The 23,365-nt window shown below is 44.6% G+C and overlaps 1 protein-coding gene across 1 annotated transcript; it reads right to left on the bottom strand.

Moving 5' to 3' along the window:
• Positions 1 to 9,793: 9,793 nt before the first annotated feature.
• On the bottom strand, positions 9,794 to 22,945 carry LOC137534564 (zinc finger protein 773-like). Its single transcript, XM_068256116.1, has 5 exons — positions 22,859 to 22,945; positions 19,241 to 19,417; positions 17,525 to 17,701; positions 17,318 to 17,441; positions 9,794 to 13,423 (listed from the first exon to the last, which is right to left on the bottom strand). The coding sequence occupies exons 2-5, from the start codon at positions 19,316 to 19,318 to the stop codon at positions 12,123 to 12,125; spliced, it is 1,680 nt and encodes a 559-aa protein (XP_068112217.1). The 5' UTR covers positions 19,319 to 19,417; positions 22,859 to 22,945; the 3' UTR covers positions 9,794 to 12,122.
• Between the last annotated feature and the right edge of the window lie 420 nt (positions 22,946 to 23,365).

Here is a 23,365-nt window from a genome sequence, read left to right as displayed (position 1 = left end):
GAACAGGATGAAGTTCTTTTGCAATCTTTCTTAAGATTTCCAGGCGTGGGTTGTAGGTTACTACCAGTAGGACACGGCTCTCTTCCTGGCTCTGCTTGTACTCCAGGAGTTGAGTCCTAGGGATGTTGTTAGCTTTCTTGATTTGGGTCTCAGCCATTAGAGGATTGTATCCCTGTTTTATGAAATTCTTCTTCGATTTTTAAAGTAATGCCCATGTTTTCCTATGGCACAGTTCACACTTTCAACGCGTGTTAACTGAAATCTTCCCAATGCACTGCTATGGAAAAATGCGTACCAATGCGCACTAACGTGTACTAATACTGGGAATACACAATGAGATATTTCAGATTTACTGTCCGATTGATTTTCCGAACGTTTTTCTGAACAATTTCCATTCACTTCTATGAGAAATCGATTAGAAAAACAATCGAAATTCAGATCGGACCAGTCGGAAATGATCCATCAAACCATCTATCTGCCAAAAAATTTCATGGTGTATTCCCAGCATAGCGTATACTAACTGATTAAGTGTAAACGGCCCTAAAGGCACGTACACACACACTCTGCTTTAGAGAACGACGGGTCCGTCAGACCCTCCTGCTGGGCGGGCGTTCCAGCGACAGTAGAGCGTGTGTACAGTCTGTCAGGCAGACTGATAAGGCTGTTTCTGAACGATCTGCCCAGCGGATCGTTAACAGCCTTATCAGTCTGCAGACAGACTGTACACACGCACTACTGTCGGGAGAACGACCACCTAGCTGGAGGGTCTGACGGACCCGTCGTTCTCTTTAGTAGTGCGTGTGTACGCACCTTTAGAGTTTACTATAATGAGATTATACTGTATTACAGCTTAGGTATACACAACATTACGGCACGTAGGGCCTTTATCAAGTGCACTTGACAAAGGCCTACGTGCCGAATCGTTGTGTGTACCTATGATATGATACAATAAAGAATTGAGCTTTTATAGCCTATTAACCAGCTTAGCAGTAATGACAAGCTCAACTCGTCCATTACCGCCAGAGGGCGCCGCTCAGGCCCCGCTGGGCTGATTTTAATATTTGTTTTTTTAAAAACATGCAGCTAGCACTTTGCTAGCTGCGTGTGGGGGACGATCACCGCCGATGCGCCGCTACCCCGCCCCGTAACAGGACCCCGCCCCCCCCCGAGACCACTGCGTAGCCTGGCCAATCAGTGCCAGGCAGCGCTGAGGGGTGGATCGGGACTCCCTGTGACATCACTAAGTCGATGACAGCATTCTGTTTGTCGCCATGGCGACGGGGGAAGCCCTAAAAGAAATCCTGTTCAGAATGGGATTTCTTTACGGGCATACGCGCCGGCGGCGAACGGAGGGGCGGGACGCCGCAGGAAGGGGGGGGGGCATCATGTAGGGGGGGCTGCTGTGCAGCCACCCTGGCGGATTTAATAGAACGCCAGGGTGGTTAATCCAGGTCGAGACACGTTAATTTTCTACTTTAGGCTTGATTCACTAAGACTATTGAGAAAAAAAATGATCAGGTTGGTAAAATACCACATTCAGTATTTTAGACTTTTTATTTTCCAAAATTCATTAACATTTTCCAACATGCGGTAGTAGTAACATTTACAGGAAAACATGGCTTCAATCCACCAAGACCTGTTCGGTAAACAGTGGAAGTCTAACCAGCTGTGGAGTAGGTGTGGCAGCAAGCTGAGTTCTGCTATGGTGATGTTCCCCACCTCTCTGCTGTGACAGCATTACAATTGTGAGAGGTATCCCCAGCATCCCTTTAAGATCTGCATGCTCTATTTTTCTCCTCTCTTAATCTGTTTATCGCTCTTTCTGAACATTTTCTGTAGCCCAAGTTTAAATAAACTTTCAATAAACACGCCATGCTTGGATGATCTCACCGGGTGGTCCTCAGCATCTTGGAGCAGGAGTCTAAAGGCTTAGCATCTACAGGGGTGCAGGAGAAACCACTTCCTTTGCCGATTCTCATCTCTGCTGCCTGGGGGGGAGAAATTTGTCCCGGCCGGTTTGGCGTCGGTATGCCCCTAAATTGTTACCGTGCCTTAAACATCATGACGTAGCAATAATGCGTCATGTCTCCTGAAAACAGCTGATAGACGGCTGATATCGGAGACTTGCGCAGTTTCCCTATAATAGTGTTCCGCCCAGCCCAGAAGCAGCGACAAAAAGGACTGCAACATTCTCTCTATGAGGCGCACCATTTTCCGTATGGACTGTTACCATTACTTTAGTACTGCAGCATGAAATAGCAATTACCCTCTCCCCCCCCCCCCCCCCCCCCCCCCGGCTATTGCTTGCTGCAGTACTAAAGTAATGATGAACCATGTATAGAGAATCTTGAAGTCCTTTTCGATGCTCCTTCTGGTGTACGAGAGAGAACGGCGCCGGAGACTTGGGCGCAGGACACAGCCAGTATATGGCTGATCCTGCTGCCGCACAAGTCAAGGCCGTGTTAATTACTATTCCCCCTCCAGGCCGCCATAGATAGTGGGGAATGAAATACTGTAATTAGGCTTTCAGCAATTGCTGGAAGCCGAATTATTGTTTTAAAAGCAACTTCAGCTCCGGTTTCTGACGGCGCTGAAGTTGCTCTGTGCCTGCTATAGCTGTAGTACCTATTACGGCATATGGTGGCGCCGGCTGCGCCTAAGCCTCCTGCACTGCTGCGCCCAAGTCTCCAGTGCTAGATTTAGCGTGTTCGTCCTTCTGGGCTTAGCAGCCCACTATTATAAGGCAACTGCGCATGTCTCCACAATCATCTGTCCATCAGCTGTTTTTCAGACTGAAAGCTCTATTGCGCATGCGCTTGTGTAAATGCCGTAGGGTCAGGGCCCACGATTAAATGCTGATCAACGACAGCTCCAGACAGGATATATAAATATTGAGCATCTCACTTAATTTTACCACAACTTCGGCCAGTCGGTGCAGGAGCAGTGCGGCCACACGCACCTCCATTGTGCTCCCACGGCCAGGAGAGTTCTGTGACTGCTCAGCAGTACCAGGCAGGCCGCCACATGTGCAGTGAGCCCCGGCTCCCAAAGTTACCAGGAGCCCTTATGGAGGACCAATGAGGCGGAAGACGGTGCCAAGGGAGCGATCAGGCTGAATGGGGTTGGAGGAGGCCCCAGGTATATACGATTTTTTTTTTTTGTTTGTTTCATCTCAGGTTCTCTTTAAAATTGGCTGACCTTTAGAGAAGTTGATTAAAATGATCCCATGTTCCTTCATGAGTTCTGGTACGCAGATATTGGTAACTTGTAAACTCTGCCTGTGTGAACATATGGAGTAAGTAACCCCTAGGATTGCCATTTACAGGGTATTGAATAAATAGAAAAGGCACCAGCAAAAAACAGTACCTCTAGTCCACCCACAATGCAGCAAGTTTAGACTTGGAATATTTTCTGAACAGCGCTGGCTAGGAAAAATGCTATAGCCACAGTGGCTGCTATAGGGTCACTGGCAGCTGGGGGACATCATATGTGTTGTGCTAATGTTAAATGGGACATTAGACCGCAGAACAAATTTTCCCTATTGTGAGTGTTGGTCTGGTTTTAATCCTTTTTTTGAAAAGAGAGAAAAAGTTCACAAATGTAACAGATACATACAGTACAACTCTTGCACTATGTAAGTATTATAATTAAAAGAACATTTGTACATTGTGGAGCATACATTTTCACACAGTACATAACAGAAAATAACAAGGTTCAAGTATAAAGTATTGGCAGAAATTATTTCATGTGTTTTTCTGTAAAGCGAAATTGCACTAAGGGCCCGTTTCCACTTGTTGCCGCACGCGTCAGTGAGACGCGCAGCGGCACTTCCGGTATGTGCGGAAGCCATGCCATGCACGGCTATGGGATACGCAGCCTCCCGCACGAAATCTGTGGCCAGTGTCGGCCGACGGCGTCATAGTTTCCTATGGCAGAGTTTCCCTGCGCGATTTCCCTGTGTGGAAACTCTGCTAATTCGGAGTGGTTTCCGCACCAGTGGAAACGGGCCCTTAATGATTCCCTATGGAAAATCGTATATGTGGCCTATCAACTGTGTTTTTCCATATGTAAATAAAAAAAAAATACTGGTTACTCCTTGCATGACCTCACTTATTTCAAATACAAAACATTGTGATCCACAAAGTAAAATGAACATCAATCTAGTACATTCTATTAACCTTAATCTATTAAAGGGAACCCAAGGCGAGAGGGATATGGAGGCTGCCATATTTAAGTCCTTGTAAACAATCCCAGTTGCCTGGCAGGCCTGTTGAACAAGCATATGGCTAATCCACTAAAACCTGAGGCAGTTGTGTCAGAGTATCTGATCAGCTGCATGCTTGTTCTGGGTCTATGGCTAAAAGTAGAGACACAAGATCAGGAGGACTCTACCAGACAACTGGTATTGCTTAAAAGGAAATAAATATGTCACCCTCTGTATCCCTCTCACTCTGGTTCCCTTTAAAAACCCAGTAACTTTATACCATAAAGTGCTGATGCTCCTCTCTGGTTAATCTCACCAGAGCCAATAGTTTAAAATCTGCAAGAATGACCAAGGGAAAAGCTACCGCATGAGGAAGGAAACATACAGTAGTTCTCAAGAGCTTATATTTTATTTTCAGTTTAAAGGACGACTGACCTGAGAGGGATATGGATGCTGCCATATTTATTCTCTCTTAAACCATACTAGTTGCCTGGCAGTCCTGCTGATCTTTCATGCATCAGTAGTGTCTGAATCACACACCTTAAACAAGCATGCAGCAAATGCGGTCAAACACCTGATTGACATGCTAGTTCAGGGAGTATGACTAAAGGTGCATACACACATCAGACTATAGTCTTTGGAAAATGAAAGACCACAGACCAATTTTACCCCCTTCCATGTAGTATGAGAGCCATACCTACACAGTCTATTCTATGGAGCTGAACTCCCCATCAGACAGAAATCTTTGCAAGATGCTGCACACACAAACATGCTGCACACACTCAAAAGATCTGTAGCTGCAAAAGATCTGTTCCTGCCAAAAATCCATTCCTGCAAATTGCAATGATAGTCTATAAGATCTGCAGATCATCATACACACATGATTTAACTGACATTCATCTGCAGAACAGATCCACCAGGATGGATTTTCAGATCTGCAGATGACTGCTTGATCTGCAGATGAATGTCAGTTAAATCATGTGTATGCTGATCTGCAGATCTCATAGACTATCATTGCAATTTGCAGGAATGGATTTTTGGCAGGAACAGATCTTTTGCAGATACTGATCTTTTGTGTCTGTACAGCATCTGTGTGTGCAGCATCTTGCAAAGATTTTTTTCTGATGTGGAGTTCAGCTCCATAGAAAAGACTGTGTAGAGTATGGCTCTTATACTACATGGAGGGTGGTAAGATTGGTCTGTGATCTTTCATTTTCCAAAGACTATAGTCTGATGTATGTATGCACCTTTTAAAGTAGGCAGAGGATCAACAAGACGGCTATGCACTCTGAATTAAAAGGTAATAAATATTGCAGCCTCCATATATATCTCAGGTCAGGTTTCCTTTAAAGGGAACCTAAACTGAGAAGAATATGGATTTTTTTTTCTTTTTAAATAATACCAGTTACCTAACTCTCCTCCTGATCCTGGCTCTCTAATACTTTTAGCCACAGCCCCTCAGCAAGCATGCAGATCAGGTGCTCTGAATGAAGTCAGACTGGATTAGCTGCATGCTTGTTTCAGGTGTGTGATTCAGCCACTACTGCAGCCAAGGAGATCAGCAGAACTGCCAAGCAACTGGTATGGTTTAAAAGGAAACAACCATATCCTTCTCAGTTTAGGTTCCCTTTAAAGGATACCTTAAGTGACGTGTGACATGAGATAGACATGGGTATGTACAGTGCCAAGCATGCAAATAACTATGCTGTGTTGCTTTTTTCTTTCTTTGCCTGAAAGAGTTAAATATCAGGTATGTAAGTGGCTGACTCTGTCCTGACTCAAACAGGAAGTGACTACAGTGTGACCCTCACAAGAAATTCCAACTATAAAACACTTTCCTTGCAGAAAATGGCTTCTGAGCGCAGAAAAGAGATAAAAAAAAGGTCAATAGTTCATAGATTTTAGCTCTGGCATACTTCAATGAATGTGTCATTGAGCAAAAACAATAAAACAGTTAAAACTTAAAAAGTAGATTTAAACATAAAATAAAACTGTGAAATATCTTAAAAAGTAATTTTTAGGAGAAGGAAGATAGATACAATCATTAATTTCATTAGATTATTTTCGCCTCTGGTGTCCTTTAAGATCTGAATTTTTAAGACAGAGTTCTAACCAGCAGCCATAACAGTTGAATTTAAAATCTGCTTCCTTCTGCTGCAAAACAAACAAAAGCTCTGACCACTTTTTAGCATTGTTTCCTAAGCTGGATAAAGATGTTTTGCCTTCTATTTACCTTTCAGAACATGAAAGTTTTATGTTTGACTGCCTCATTTGCATAGAGCCTAAGCGCTTAGAGTCCTATAGGAGAAAAGCGCTATAGAAATGTTAATGTTAGATAACTTTATTTTTGCTGTGCAAGAAAACAGAAAGGGACATCAGACAATTTTGTAGTAGGGCTAGTACTCTATGTTCTTATATTTATCTCATGTCACCTCAAGTACCCTTTAAACTAAACAGAAGAGCAGTGTTGATAGCAGAGCCTGCAGGGGAAGCTGTGTTGTGTTACTACCCAACAGGAAATTACATAATTGATCCTGCAGTCCTACAGGAGATGTACTGGTATCCTACCTAATGAAACCTAACTGTCGCAGCGTCCAGCAGCTGTCCCTGTGTCCCAGGTTTTTTGTTAGTGCGCAGTAACGGACAGCTGGGACCAGGGAGCTGGACGGGCCAGCGAGGTTGGCGGGCACATGTGCGGCGGGTGCGCGCTCGGCAAGCGGCGGTTGCGTGCGCACGCATGCGCACTGGCGGTGCACGGAAACAGACCTAGAGCCCGTTAAACGGGCTTGGGTCTACTAGTTTCTAATAGTGTGTTTAGTGGGAGATCCACTGCCAAGCACAGGATTTCTGCAAACTCCTTGCCCTTTATCTGTTGTACTTTCTATGTGATTGTACGGTATCTGCTTATATCGACAGGTACAATTACTCAAGTGCACCTGGCAATATTTTGCTAATGGTCCTCATCATGACTTGTAGTTTGGATTCTACCCCCAGTCTTTACCCCTAACCTACACCAGAATCAAGATTGCAACATAAAAAGGAGACGACTTGACATTGGCTTCTGTGCAGCCAGTTTGTGAATAGTAGTACAACAGAAATTTCTTGTGTTATTTTTTTTAAGAAATCACACTAGTAACTTGTTGGAATAAAGCAAGCCTTGTTGAAGATATGTTAATTGCTGCTGTATAGGTTGTGTGTTTGAGTTATTATTGGTTTTACATGTGCTGCATTACAATATTATTTTTCTTTGCTGTGATGGGACATCTAAAGTACAGTCATCATTTTTAAAAGGCAGATACTGATGAGGGTACTTTATTTAGCAGTCATGTGATCACTCAGTCTTCCTCTGAGCCAACAATTAGGTGCCAATGATCTCCACTCAGACGATATGCTGGGTGTGGCAGAGTGAGCACTTTTACAAGGATGCAGGTGAAGTGCCTAGCGATTACCACACAAATATACGCATGCTGCTTTTGTTTCTTCACAGTCAGGGCCGGTTCTACACTTTTTGCTGCCTGAGGCAAACTTGTGAGGATGCGCCCCCTTCCCCCCGAATTGGAATCATCGCACAGCACCAGACAATTTGCACCGCACTTTATAGCTGCAGTGAGCCCCCTCCCCCCCCCCCCCCCCCCCCAAAAAAAAACACCCTCAATATAGGTACATAGGTACAGGTGCCCCAGTATTGGTAGCTAGGTGTAGTTGCCCTCAGTATAGGTTGGCCAGGCACTCTGTTTCTGCTTGGTACTGCCCCTAGACCTTTGTCACCTGAGGAAGTTGCCTCACTTGCCATCATGGGCGGACCGGGCCTGCTCACAGTGGATCTGAGCTCAGATTCAAGCAAAGAGCGAGTTTTCCACACAGCCTTACTTACCTGTCCTTGATGCTCATTTCTAAAAATTATCCTCAAACCACCCAGTGTATTTCCCAGGGAGAAGAAATGACTGCATCATTGACTGACAGCTCTTCTGACCTCTGCACTGGTACGGGAGTATGTATGTACTTGTCACCCGGTCAGTTGGGCGCAAGGTGAGCCGAAGGACACCCTACTGCCACTGAAATTCCAGGTGACAGTAAATACTATTCCCTCTCCGAGTCGTAGCAACTAGGAGGGAGAGGTAATTTAAGGTCCGGCTGTCGCCGGCAAGCAAATTACACTGTAAATCCTACTGCGCCACTACACATAATAGCATTGTCTATTGTGGCGCCCAGGTCAGGTGCAGCGCAGCAGTGAGTGTGCGGCCAAATTACCTGTAATGTAGTGTGGAGTCCAGAATACAACAGCGGGAGGGTGCGTGGCTGCACTGCTGTAACCTGGAAGCACCGTGCAGTAACAGGATTCACTGGGGCTGATTTTTAGAACCTAGTGTGATTCCACGCACCACCAGCAGAAACCAGAGTAATCCCACCCACCAGCAGCACCCAGTGTAATCGCCCCACCCACTAGCACCCTGTGTGATTTCCCCCCACCCACCACCAGCAGCACCCAGTGTAACTCCCCACCCACCAGCAGAACCCATTGTAATCCCCCACCCACCAGCACCCTGTGTGATTCCCACCACCAGCAGCACCCAGTGTAATCGCCCCACCCACCAGCAGAACCCAGTGTAATCCCCACCCACCAGCACCCTGTGTGATTCCCACCACCACCAGCAGCATCCAGTGTTATACCCCCACCCACCAGCGGAACCCAGTGTAATTCCCCCCCACCAGCAGCATCCAGTGTAATCCCCCCCAGCCACCAGCAGCACCCAGTGTAATCCCCACCCACCAGCACCCTGTGTGATTCCCACCATCAGCAGCACCCAGTGTAATCCACCCACCAGCAGCACACAGTGTAATCCTCCATCCAACAGCACCCAGTGTAATCTCCCCCACCAACCAGCATCCTGTGTGATTCTCCCACCCAGCAGCATCACTACTCAGGGTAATTCATACCCCCACCCACCAGCATCCAGTGTCATTCCCCCAACCAAACATCAGCAGCACCACCCTGTGTGTTTCCCCCACCCATCAGTAGCCACACCATCTAATGTAATCCCCCAATCCAGCACCCTGTGTGATTTCCCCATCCACCAGCAGCACTGTGTGATCCACTCCCCTTCCCACCACCAGCTACAACCAATGTGTGATCTCTCCCGCACTCATCACAGCAGCATCCAGTGCAATTTCACTCCCCACCCACCAGCAGCACCCTGTGTGATCCTCTCACCCACCAGCAGCAACAACCAGTGTAATCCCCCAACCACCCACCAGCAGCACCACTATGTGATAACTTCCCCCACCACCAGCATCCAGTGTCTTCCTCTCACCGTGCCTTCCACTAGCTACAACCAGCAGCATCTAGCTCCCTATGGCACTCATCACAGCAGCACCCAATGTGATTTCACTCCCCACCCACCAGCACCCATGGTAATTCCCTCCCACTCAACCACCAGCTAAAACCATTGTGTGACCCCCGTCCTGCACTCATCACCGTAGCACCCAATGTGATTCCACCCACCAGCAACACCCAGTGTGATCCCATTATGAGTGTTGCCTCACATGAAGATGATTTGAATCAATTTTTATCTTAAGAAAGCAAAACTATTCACCGTGGAGGTGGGAGCACCACTTTAATGACATGACCAGTTTAAGGTTAATACAAAACTCTTCCATGTCCACTGCCTGGGCCTAACAAAGCATAGAATACACAGATATGTAGCATGAAGGCGACACCAGTGGTGTTCTCAAACTAGTGTACACAGCCCTTAAAGCAAAAGAAAAATAAAACAAACAGAAGGGTAACAGTGAAATGATCATCTTCATCAAAATAAACATTGAGCACAGATGTGATGCCCCCATCCCAGAATAGTAGGAATAGAAAACTAAATGTATAAATAGACCCCTCAGTACTTTCACTTTGAGCTAAGCAGCCATGGTCACATGACCACCACTGCTCCAAAAATAAGCCAATGATGAGCAGGCTTCCTTAGGCATACTCAAACACCCTGCCAGGGCTGGATCATCAGCAAAGCAAGCAAGCCCCCTCCCAGCGATGGGAGCCCCAAAACCTCTACAACAAGGGTCTTGTCAAACAGTGCACATGGCTTGACTCCCATACGTGAATGGGCGTATCTGCACTGTGCAGTAGCACACAGCCAAGTAGGCCTGGATTTTTACGCCACACCCGAGCGACTCCGTACTACTGTGCAGGCGCAAGGCGTCCTGCACAGTGGGGCCGCGATTGTTCAGACGGGATCATGGCTGCAAGTCTCCAGTGGGTCTAGCGCCAAATTCCAGAGGTTTTCTTTTACAGAGGCAAGTATCAAACTATCGGGTTTTTTTTTTCAAAATTAAAAGGTGTACATTATCCTATTTAACACAGTTCCGTATGAACTTTGCTTAGGCCACTAGTTTGAGCCTTGCAGGCTCTCTCAAGCAGTGTTTTTGTGCGGCCTCCATAATAGCAACTTGAGAGAGGTGGAGCTACGTAATATACGTATGAATGCGCCCCTCTCTTCCTGTGTTGCTGGTCTTTGTGGTTAACAAGCATCCCGCTGACGCAAATCAGATGTTCGCTGCTTCATTCATCCTCGGGCACCCACCCTCCTCTCACCCGGTTTGTTTTGCTGAAGGCAGCGTTGATGTGGAATAAAGCTTTTGCAGTGCATTTGGAGCTCTGCAGTGCCACCCCAGGTTCTTTTACTTGGGACATATATTATTTAGCCAAGGTAACGTCAATTGGCAGACTTTCCTCAACAGTCCAAAAAATTGTCCATATTTTGGCCAGTCATGAATTTTTAGGGGGAGTTCACTTGACACCCTCTGTACTGATCCCACCAGCCACTAACAATATTTGTAGTCACTACAAGGATTAACAACCTGTAGATCTGAATGTAATCAGTGGTCAAAGAACAGAAAACACCCATATAAACATAAGAGTCACCCAAATGGGGGACAAAAAGTGCAATCTCTGAAGAAATTGTATACATGCAAGATGTACATTTTTGCCAAAGTAAAATGCACTATAGATTACTATTTTCCTATCTCCCTGTCACTTACAGTAGGCAGTAAAGTTCTGACAGGTTTTGGACTAGTCCATCTCCTCATGGGGGATTCCCAGGATTTGCTTAATTTTCAAAAGCACTTACTGAATGGTGGTTGCTCGGTCCATCTGCCAGAGCAGTGTGTGAGCGAGTAGGAAGACTAGTTGGCATCCTTATATAGATCCTTTCCACAGAATGCTTTTGTAAAGAATAAAGGAAATACTAATAATCTCCCATGAGGAGATGGATTAGTCCAAAACCTGTCAGATTCTAGTGCCTACTGCAAGTGACAGCAACATAGGAGGAAAGTACTTTATTGTGCACTTTACGAAAACTGACCTTCTTATAAAATATGCATTGTAAAATGTAAATTTTTTTGCAATAGTGGTCCATGAATCGTGGGTTTGGCTATTTTGCCATTTTACACGCTGTAGTATACTAAAGGCACATTCTTGAAGACGTGAAGCAGCCCACGAAACACAAGTAACAACGTGCTGTGGATACACAATACAGTACAGCATTTATGACTGGGACTAGAATCGGAGGACAATATACCTACCATTCGTATAAGCCAAATGTATCAATAGGTGAAAACCTACTCAACTGTAAACCAAAAAGAACATCCTTATGTACAATTAGGTCAACTTATTAACTGAACTTTGTCAACTTAGGAGCCTGATAATGCAACCTAGACACATGGTCACCTCAGCTCAACATCTTTAGGTAGTTCTCCTACACAACAAGACCTTCAACACACTTTCCGCACAGTTGCTTTATCATCAACGTTGAACTGCTTGACTTGAGGAACCAAACAATGTTGGATTTTTCTTCAACATGCGTTGGATGATATATCCAAAGATTTCAACTACTCCAAAATGTTTCCATGTCCACTACATCACACCAGTATCATCATGAGTCCTGGAATGTTTCAGAAAGTCTGACTGGTTCCTGCAATGTCTTCCACACACAAGGCAAAACAATGAAGTCTTCTTATGAATGCTCTCATGCCTCGTCAGAGCAGGGTTTGAGACAAACCCTTTCCCACAGGTTGGACATGAAAAGGGTTTCTTCTCCATGTGATACCTCTGATGCCTCAGAAGCTCCGAGGAGGTGCAGAATGATTTCCCACATGCCAAGCAAGAGTATGGCTTCTCTCCTGAGTGATATCGCTGGTGAACAATGAGATGAGACCGGACAATGAAGCTTTTCCCACATATCTGACAGGTAAAAGGTCTTTCTCCAGTGTGAATTCTTCGGTGGATAGCAAGACTGAAGCCTCGGGTGAAAGATTTCCCACAGTCATTGCAGGAAAAAGACTTTTCTTCATGGGTATTCTCAGGTCTTGTTCCTGAATGAGTATTATGGTGGATGATGATTTGGGGGGTTTTTGGTCTTCCATCACCTGCAAAGGCTCTTTCTTTTGAATGGCTTCTGCGGTGGCTGCCCAGATTCCATTTGGAGGTAAAGCACCTCCCGCAGTCAGAGCATTGGAAGGGTTTCTCACCTGTGTGGACTCTGTGGTGCACCAGAAGATGAGCTTTGCAACGGAAGAATTTCCCACATAAAGTACAGCTGGCTCCTTTGCTATTGGTCTGAAACTTCTGTTCAAAATCTTGGACATCAGTTATAGCAGATAATACATGTTGGGAATCTCCTGAAAGACACATCGAGGCTGTGAAATTATCTACAGCTGGTGAAAGGGGTTCCTCCTTCACAACATAGGTAGATGTAGATACTTCAGGGTATGGTGAATGGTCTTGTTCATCACATGAGAACAATGAATCTGTACCATGAGCAGATGTAGAGTAATGGGCAGGTGTGGAAATATCTGAGGAGAACAGATGTTCCTCATCTGAAAAGGACTCCTCCTTGATGTGTATCAATAAAGGTTGTGTATCGAATGTAGGTACAGAAGCATCAAGAATAGGGACACCGACTTCTACATTGGATGTAACAGCTTCCCCATTAACAGAGGTCCATGTGTCTTCTTTATGGACAGAAACTGCAGAAGTGTCACTGTTTGGGAGAGTTTCTTTACAAGACGTTGAAACCTCCTTCACACAAGTAGATGTATACTGCGCACATTTCTCTGGAATTGGTCTGTCGGGGTGTGTGGGGTGGTTTTCACGTTCCCAGGTATGCTTCTCATTATAATTAGGTGGAGATTCCGTTTTGGCATCTTCCTTTGAGCCTAGTAAGATAAACACATCATTATCAGAATTCTAATGTACCACTGTAGCGTTCTAGTCTTAACTCTACTCTACAAGAAATGCCCCAAAGGTTCTCATACCTATCCCCAAAATAAGATTAGTAGATCAGTGGTTTTCTAGAATATAAGGAAATGCTTTTACATACCTGGAAACCGCTTGGCAAGCTTCTAAACAGTCTGGATACATTTACTGAGAATATTGTTGTGAACACTGCAATTCGGTATGACCTCCCTTTGGCCTCAAAGCACACCTGAAGTGAAAGGGGTATGGAGGCCGACATATGTATTTCGTTTTAAACAAGAGAAATTGCCTGGCTGTATAGATGGTCCTCTTCCTCCAATACTTTTAGCCATAGACCCCGAACAAACATGCAGATCAGGTGCTCTGACTGAAGTCAGACTATATTAACTCCATGCTTGTTTCAGGTGTGAGATTCAGACACTACTGAAGCCAGAAAGATCAGCAGGACTGTCAGGCACCAGGTTCTGTTTAAAAGGAAATAAATATGGCAGTCTCCATATCCCTCTCACTTGAGGTGTACTGTAAAGCAAGCATGAATTATTCAACTCATGGATTACACAAGGCGGTGGAAATATTTTGCTTCGAGTTTCTGGCCCTTGTTGACTTGATTGTATCACACTATTTCTGCAGATTTCACAGCTACATATTGTACAACATTGCAAACCACCATCAGCCTGGACTGATGACACATGGCAAGGTGCCTTCATGATCATGCTGCTGTCACCAAATTATGACCCACCATCTCTATGCCTCAGTAAAAACAGAGTGCAATTTAAATGCAGCCAAAACACAGCGTTTGTAACACCACGTGTACCAGCTCAGCAGCAGGAAAATAGGTTTGAGCACGTGTTTTGTGTAGCCAAGCACCTACCAACTGTGCACCTATACATACAGGTTCTTCTGTCTGTTATCTCCTAGCAGTAGAATGTTTCCTTGTTGTGCTACTTTAATATCTGCAACATTGCCTAAATTCAGCCCTACCTAACCCCAGACACTGCCAAACCCCTGGTCCATGTTCTGGTCATCTCCCATCAGGAATACTGCAATGCCCTCCTTTCTGGACACTCTGAGACCAGACTCCACCCCTGTAATCTATTATGAAGGCAGCTGCCCGGTACATTCACTCCTGTCGCTCCTCTTCAGCTGTCTCACTTTACAAGTCCTTTCATTGGCTCAGAATTCAATTTAAACTGCTCTACCTGCCATACAAATCCATCCACGATAACTCCCCTTTGAACATCATGTCCCGAGATACTCCCCAACCCAGCTCTCTCCACTCCTCCAACACTCTACAGATGTCCACCCCTTGCATCACTTGCTCGCTCACAAGGCTTCAGGACCTCCCGAGCAGACCCTACTCTATGGCGCACCCGCCCCCCATCAGGCTCACCTTCACCTTATTCAAGCAGGTCTTAAAGCAGCAGGGACAGCCATACTATCCCAGGGAAAACACATATATAAGTAGATAACTACCTGTTCTACTTACCTACATATTGTACTGTCCACGTTTTGATTTCAGTGAATATATATATATATATATATATACATACAGTAAATAAAAGAGAAAGCGGTTCCTGGCATTTTCCATCTTAACTTTCTCTCTCCGACTGAAGCCAATCCTGATGTAATTTCCTCCGTTACTTTTTTCTCTCCTAGAAACTGCACTGTCATAGCTAGTTTGCTTTGTAAACACGTGAGAGCGCAGCATAGATTATATTTCAGCAGCTCACTGAACTGCCCTCAGCCAATCAGTGAGGAGCATGAATGTGGGAGGAGTGATGACAAGCTTCCTTCTCATCGCCAATGTACCAAATAGAGCCAGGCTGACTGAGACAAAATTTAGTACAGCAGAAACTTTTCTGATTATATTAGAATTCTTGCAATGCAGGGTAAGGCTGCAGGCTGCATATTGAATACAGAGCAGTGCGTATATAGAATGTTTTTTGTGGCTGCCAATCCCTCTTTGAAGAACTATCTGTTCACCATCACTTATCTGCCATCTTCATAACTCCAACCCCTACCTCTTAGATTGTAAGCCTATTTGGCAGGGCCCTCCTCCCCGTGTGCTCTTTTCTGCCACAATACGTGGTTCATCTGCTATATCTATCCCTTCATTGTTACATTACTATTTTGTGAACAATTGTTGAATGCTATATGGTCCCTGTGTAACAGGATCCTCAGGATGCAAACTTATATCTAAAACCAAATGTGTTCAGTGTGAGAAAAATAAAGCCGTTATTAACCACTTTACCCCCGCCCGTACGAATTTCTCCGTCCCTTTATCCATCCTTTTACCCCCAGGGACGGAGAAATCCGTACTTTCCGCGCTCCCGCCGCTGCCCACGCTCCCGCTCGCTGTAGCGCGCACTCCCGCGGGTAAACACGCTGCCCGCCCAGAGTTCAATGAACGAGAAAATCCATTCCCGTTCGTTGATCTAAGCCCCGCAATGATCCGCTGCTTTTCCGCTAAGCAGTGCGATCATTGTGAAAAAAAACAACGTGCCCAGCCTCCTAGTACTTCCTCCAAGCGTCCGTAAGGACGCTTGGAGGTCGCATTAAACAAAAAGTTACTGTTGCCATCTTGTGGCCAAATAGTAAAACTACACCCTAAAGCATTTTTCACATACAAATGAATTACTTTTACACAATAAATTAACTCATTACCTCCCACACTCCCCATTTTTTTTTTTGTAATTAAAAAAAAAATTACAAAATTTACAATTAAAAAAAATACATAAATAGTTACCTTAGGAACTGAACTTTTTAAATATTTATGTCAGGAGGGTACAACACTGTTACTTTATAAACTATGGGCTTGTAATTAGGGATGGACGCAAAACTGAAAAAAATGCACTTTTATTTCCAAATAAAATATTGGCGCCAAACATTGTGATAGGGACATAATTTAAACGGTTTTATAACCGGGACAAAAGGGCAAATAAATTTCATGGGTTTTAATTACAGTAGCATGCATTATTTAAAAACTATAATGGCCGAAAACTGAAAAATAATTTTTTCCCACATTTTTCCTATATTCCCATTAAAACACATTTAGAATAAAATAATTCTTGGCATAATGTCCCACCTAAAGAAAGCCTAATTGGTGGCGGAAAAAACAAAGATATAGTTAATTTCATTGCGATAAGTAATGATAAAGTTATAGACGAATGAATGGAAGGAGCGCTGAAAGGTGAAAATTGCTCTGGTGCTCAGGGGGTAAAACCCCTCAGTGGTGAAGAGGTTAATGCATTCGTAGATAGATTTGACATCTTTGACTAAGAATTTATTTACAAACATTTGCAGGCCCAGCAGCGTCAGTGGAAACTAAACTTTGTGGACCTTCAAGAAGACCCTGTTACACGAAACCTGTAGGGAAAAAAATGTGCCCAATTTGGGTACTTACCTCGGAAGAGATCTTTCAGCAGCTTCCCCCCTCCTCCTTCACAAGGCCGTTCCAGTGCTGCTCTTGCATTAAAACGGCAGGGGATTGTTGGTGGCTCATGCATGCGCAGTAGCGCGGACCTGATCGGCTTTTGCAAGAAAAAGAAGAGCCCAGTCCGTGCTACTGCAGAAACACAAGCTGGCCTGCTAAGTAGCACGGACTCAATTGGGTCAAACCATGAGCGGGTCTGTACTATTGTGTAAGAACAGAGCGGCCGCGCTTTGGGGGTTTTAATGCCGGAACGGTCTGCGAAGGAGGAGGGGGAAAGCTTTCCCCTCGCAAGGTAAGTACAGTATCTTAAATTTGTCCATCGCAATTCTCACAGGTTTGCTTTAAAAATGTAGACATTTGCCACCACTGTCCTTCAATCACAGTCATCTTGCCTCTTATAATGTATACAAATCGTTCTTACCTGATGAAGTGAGGGGTGGCCGATTCTCTGTCATGATACCGTTGTAAAGATCCTTGTGTCCTTCTAAATATTTCCACTCCTCCATGGAGAGATAGATGGTGACATCCTGACACCTTATAGGAACCTGACAAACAAATCATATAGTCACCATTCAGACACACCCCTGAGGTTACTGAATAACTACCCATAATTCCCAGCATTGCTCACCTCTCTTCTCAGTACCTCCGTGTCCTGATTAGTGACTTCTGGAACCTTCTTGTTGATTGTCTCAGTTGCTGGAGAGGAAGTCTCCATGACAGGACTCTGGCTCTTGCTTCTGTCTCCTGAGACATGGGTGCTGCCAGTTATCGCCTGATCAGTGAACGTTTTCAGGGGCCCATATACCTGAATTATATGGTATCATATTTAACAATCTACTCACGTCTAAGCCGCTCTCTTACAATATTCTAATGTTTTATCAAAGCCATCTCCACGCACAAATGTAATACAAACAACCCCTAACAGATTAGAGTGCTCAAATATTACATTCTTGGTTTAAACTACAAGGGGTAACCTTTCTGAGAAGACTCCAGCGCATTGCACTGACAGTCCATGAAGCAGGAAGCTTGTCATGTGACTCCCAGAATCTTCCTCACCTCTCTAGTCAGGTCTGCGTTTTATTAACAGTGATAAGATTAGGTTATGTGACCCTCCCAGAACCCCCCTCACCACTCAATGGTAGGTTGCCTATTATAAAAGGTATGTGTGTTATTAAAAAAAATACTGAAGCAAACCTTTTAAAAAAAATTAGATTCTATGGAGATGGAAGGCTCTAGATCCCATAAAGCCTTCCTGGTCCTCTCTCTGAGGTTGATTCACTAAGCTGCGCTGTTACAGCAGTGCAGCTTAATGACAGCAGCAAGTGTTATAATCCCCTGCACACGCTATGCAGCCATAGCGTGCGCAGTGAAATTACACTTGGCTCAGATAGTGTAAAGGGCGCTTCGTTACACTCAACGAGCGCTCCAATGAACCCGCCCGGAGAGTCAAGTAGCTTTAAAATACGATATTCCTGAACTTTGATTGCCCCAATAGTCTGACTGTCAAGTGAAAGTCAGGTTATAGGGCCAATCAAAGTGCAGGAATATCGTACTTTGAAGCTACTGGACTCTCCGGGCTTAGTGGAGCGCTCGTTGAGTGTAACAAAGTGCTCTTTACACTATCTGAGTACAGCATAATTTCACTGCGCACGCTATGGCTGCATAGCGTGGGCATGGAATTATAACACTCCCTGCTGTCATTAAGCTGTCCTGTTGTAGCAACGCAGCTTAGTGAATCAAGCCCTATGTGCCCTCAGTCCACCACTGTCCTCCCATGAAAGTCTGCACTTTCAGGTCTGCTCGGAAGGCTACAGAAGCACTTGTGTCTCCCAGTTCTTCCGAAAATGAATGTCTCCTTACTGCGTATTTGCAAGCTAAGACTCGCATGTTTTTGAAAGTACTTGGGGACATGAGTACTTCTGAAAGGCTTCATCAGGACACTGGAAGGTGTATATGACCAGTTGGTCGAATAACTTGAATGGGGGGACACCGTTGGACTGAGGGCACAGAGGACCAGAAGGCTATATGGGATGGATGAGTGTCTAACTATTTTCTGGTTCACTTAATATTGCTTTTACAGTGATAAAATTATGTCATGTGACCCTCCCAGAATCCTCCTCGGCTCTCCAGTCAGGTCTGTGTTTTATGAACTGTGATAAGAATGATGTCATGTGACTGTTCCAGAATCCTCTTCTCCAGTCAGGTCTGTGTTTTATTAATACGGTAGTGATAAGAATTATGTCATGTGACCCTCCCAGAATCCTCCTCACCTCTCCAGTTAGGTCTGTGTTTTATGAACAGTGATAAGAGTGATGTCATGTGACCCTCCCAGAATGCTCCTCACCTCTCCAGTAAGCAGATGAAGGATCTCCAGGGTGAGCTTTATCAATCTCTCCTGCACCTCTTCTTTATCCTTGTACATTTTTGTGTGCTAGTTGAGGACTTTAGCAGGCAGCCCTTTGAATGCAGTTGCACAATGACGGGGCTTAGAGGAGATCACGTCAAGCAGAATTCTGGCAAGCTTCAAATAAAAACAACATTCAAAATAAACACGGGGAAAGAAAAAGTTACAACTAATAAACAGAATGGTAAAATGAATAAATAATAGAGGGAAAAGGGACAGATTGGGGGGGGGGGGGTTGCTATCTCTGCTCTACTAACAACATTTTCATGTGTTCCTCTCTTGTTGCCTCTACTCACTCCCACCTACAAGACGTGTCTAAATACTTTCTCCCACCTCTGGAACTCCCTCCCTCCCTCAATATATGCGCCGCTCGCTCACACTTACCCTTTTTAGGCGAAGCCTGAAAACTTACCTCTTCAGGCAAGCATACTATCTCATTCAGCCACTGATCATCACTTTACCATCTCATACTCAGATTCCCTTCACCTATTGTACTGTGCCTTTTGTAGTGGGATTTCTCTGTTTAAAGGAAACCAGAGATGGTTTCCTAGCCCTTATTTATACTTACCTGGGGCTTCTTCCAGCCCCATGAGCACCGGGGCTTCCCTCGCCATCCTCGTCCCCTCCATTCTGCCGCTATAACTCCCGGTAATCCGGGCAGTCGCAGCCTTCTGCGCATGTGCGGATCAGCCAAGTGCGAACCACCACTCGTCATGCTCCTGTCCAGAACATTCCAGGGTGGATAGGAACGCTGCAGGAGCGCGCACGCCCATGTGCAGAAAGCTGCAGTGGTGACTGACCGGAATACCAGGAGTCGTAATGTCAGAATGAAGGGGCAGGGAGGGCGGCAAGGGAAGCCCAAGGTAGGTATAAATTAGTGAAAGAGTATCATTTCTGGTATACTTTAAATGACAAATATGTCTTTTCCCTAAAACTATGTACACATACTAGATTAAAATCGGCCGAGGCGGCCAATAATGAGCATCTCTGCTGAGAGTCTAGTGGGTGTACAGAGAGTCTAGCGGCCCCTGTCCCACCTGGCAAATCTACTTGTCTGAGTGCATTGTTCTGCTCACTCCCCAGCCTGCTTTGTGATGCTTCTTGGGCACCGCTCTGTTGGCCCTCCTCCCCTCTGCATAGCAACAGAATGTGTCACTGGAGGGTCTGAGTCCAGATACCTCTATGGCAACATACCTCATAGGGGTTGATTCACTATAACAAATAGCATGCCTTATCAGTTAACGTGCCTTATCAGAGTTAACGTGCCTTATCAGAGTAGCACAGCGAGTACTAGTGCTCTCTACGCTACTCTGATAAGGCACGCTAACTCTGATAAGGCATATTAACTCTGATAAGGCATATTACCTCGGATAAGGCGTGGTAACCCCAATAAGGCGTATCAACTCTGACAAGGCGTGTCAACTCTGATAAGGCATATCAACTCTGATAAGGCATGCCAACTCTGATAAGGCATGTCAACTCTGATAAGGCATGTCAACTCTGATAAGGAACGCTATTTGTCATAGTGAATCAACCCCATAGTGTGTACGAGGTGTAATGCCTGGTACACACCATGCAATTTCCCGACAGGTCCGATCTGATTTACGATCGTTTTTTCTGATCCATTTTGTATAGAAATGATCAGAAAAACTTTCAGAAATCTGATCGGACCTGTCAGAGATAATCAATTCGACCCATCTTGATGGGAAATTGCTGTGGGAGATTAGATAGATGTCACCGTGTACACAAGATAAAGATCATTGTAAACCTAATGATTAACGACCGATCGGCAGATAACTGTTGTAAAATAAAGTTTATAGAAGACCTCCAAAGATAGCAATGAAAAATATTAAATCACTGAAATTCATCCTAGCAGAAATGTTCTGCCGACAATCGTCCTTTCTACAAGGTGTATGTGAGATCGTCAGATTGTTTCTTAACCTCCAAGAACAGCGCAAGCGTGAAGAAGGAAGTAAACGGACTACAAAAGCATTTCTTGTGTCTTTGCGTGAACTGATCGTTTGCATGCATACAGCATCATTAATCTCCGTACACATGCAAGATCGCAGTTGTTGGGATTGAACGATAAATGATGGGTCAGCTGAGAAATGTCTATTAAAAAAAAAAGAAGAAGTCTCCCAACGACAGTAAAAGATATAGCTATTATTGTCCATGTAGACCAGGGGTGTCAAACTCAATAAATAAGGTGACAAATTTTTAAAACACAGTCTAAGTTGCGGGCAGAATGTTTTATTAAGATTTAACATATATTGGACAGTCTCAAAGTGGCATAACTACATCCACAGGGGGGGTTCCTGGATCCTCACTCCTCCCACTTCTGCAGAGCAGTGCAGCAGTTTAATATTTATCCTTTCCAGTTTTGCTTTCGAGGCCTTCTCTAATCTGCATAGCTCTGAATGTATGTCACATGATCAGGAGCTGGAGGTGTGCAAGCACAGAGCGTGCAGCTGCTGGGAAGAACGGAAGAGACAAGACACAGTGCTGGAACAGGTAAACATTACACTGCTCTGCTACTCTGCAATATCAGGAGAGGGTAGCAAGGGAAGGGGCTGGAACCCACTAGAGCACTTTATAGAACAGCATTTTTTTTGCGATTTTAGAGCGATCACGATTACAATGCTAAAAAAAGCGCTAACTGCGATCGCTCAAAAATCGTGAAAATGTACAGTGATTTTTGCACGTTAATCGCGTAAAAATTGCGGGGGCAAAGCACTAGACATCTCTCAGATCAAATCTCCAGTGTGTGGCCGGTGTTATTATAATAATGGATGTGCGATACTGTGGGTGGCCTGGGTAGCATTGATGCATGAAGCTCAATAATATACAAGGCATATTGTAAGGGTACACCAAAATAACTAGAGATTAGCTTTGTGCCTGCTACACACCATGCAATTTCCTGTCGAATCAATTATTTCCGACAGGTCCAATCTAATTTCTGATTGATTTTCTGTCCACTTCTATACAAAATCAATCAGAAAAATGTTAAGAAATCAGATCGAACCTGTCAAAAATAATTGATGCAGCCCATCTATCTGACAGGAGATTGCATGGTGTGTACCAGGCATTACATCTGACTACATAAATGATTTAATCTAACTGTCAATTAATCACTACCTTTCCAAATAGGATTAACCATGTGCAATCCTCTGCTTTAACTCCTGCTAACACCAGTTCTCCCTGAAGAAAGTTAACATGACATCTCTACATATAACCTTCTCCCAAGAAAGTCAACATGACATCTCTACATATAAGCTTGGATCACATACTTTAAGGATATCCCATTTTTTTCCCACCACCCCCAAATCCTTATCCACTGTGCCAGGAAGTCCATATTACTGCTCCAAAACCCCAGTTCTGATTATCTCTAGAAACCAGCAACTGAAAGATTGGTATAAGAATATATAGATGAAGGAGATCATATATAGGAAAGGTCCATTTAATGTAGGTGTTAGTTCTGGAATCATTCCACCACCGAGCAGTGAAGGCACTCTAGTCTTCTTTAGCTGTATTAACCACCATTCCCCCCAAAACACTCACCCACAAGCTGCCTGTCAGCACTGCTGTGTCTCTGAGCAAGATGCCACTTCCGGGTGTGCTGTGTATGGACAGCAGCATGCAGGGACCTCTTACAGATACCACTTCCGGGTGTGCTGTGTACTGACAGCATACAGGAACCATCACTTCCGGGTGTGCTGTGTGTACATCGTGCACTGCTTCCTGGCGGCCATGTTGTTGTAGATCACTTACTGAGATTCCAACATACAGTACATGGTCACAATTTATTTATTTATTGTATTTGTAAAGCGCCAACATATTACGCAGCGCTGAACATTAATTTAGGTTAATAGAGAATAGAGAAATAGTTGTCATTTATTGTAAAACCTAAACTTTCCTCAATGGTGTGTGTGGAGGCGGACATTTTGTCGTAGTGTCAGTCTCCTCTTGACAATCTTCTTGCTAATTGCCAAAGTCAATCATAAGGCTTTATTCATAAAAAATTTGTGGTGAAAAAACTCGTGGAGGGAAAATACCGCATCGGTATTT

This window comes from Hyperolius riggenbachi, chromosome 10 (assembly GCF_040937935.1).
Source record: "Hyperolius riggenbachi isolate aHypRig1 chromosome 10, aHypRig1.pri, whole genome shotgun sequence".
In the NCBI taxonomy this organism is placed as follows: domain Eukaryota; kingdom Metazoa; phylum Chordata; class Amphibia; order Anura; family Hyperoliidae; genus Hyperolius; species Hyperolius riggenbachi.
This window is presented reverse-complemented; position numbering and strand designations above follow the sequence as displayed.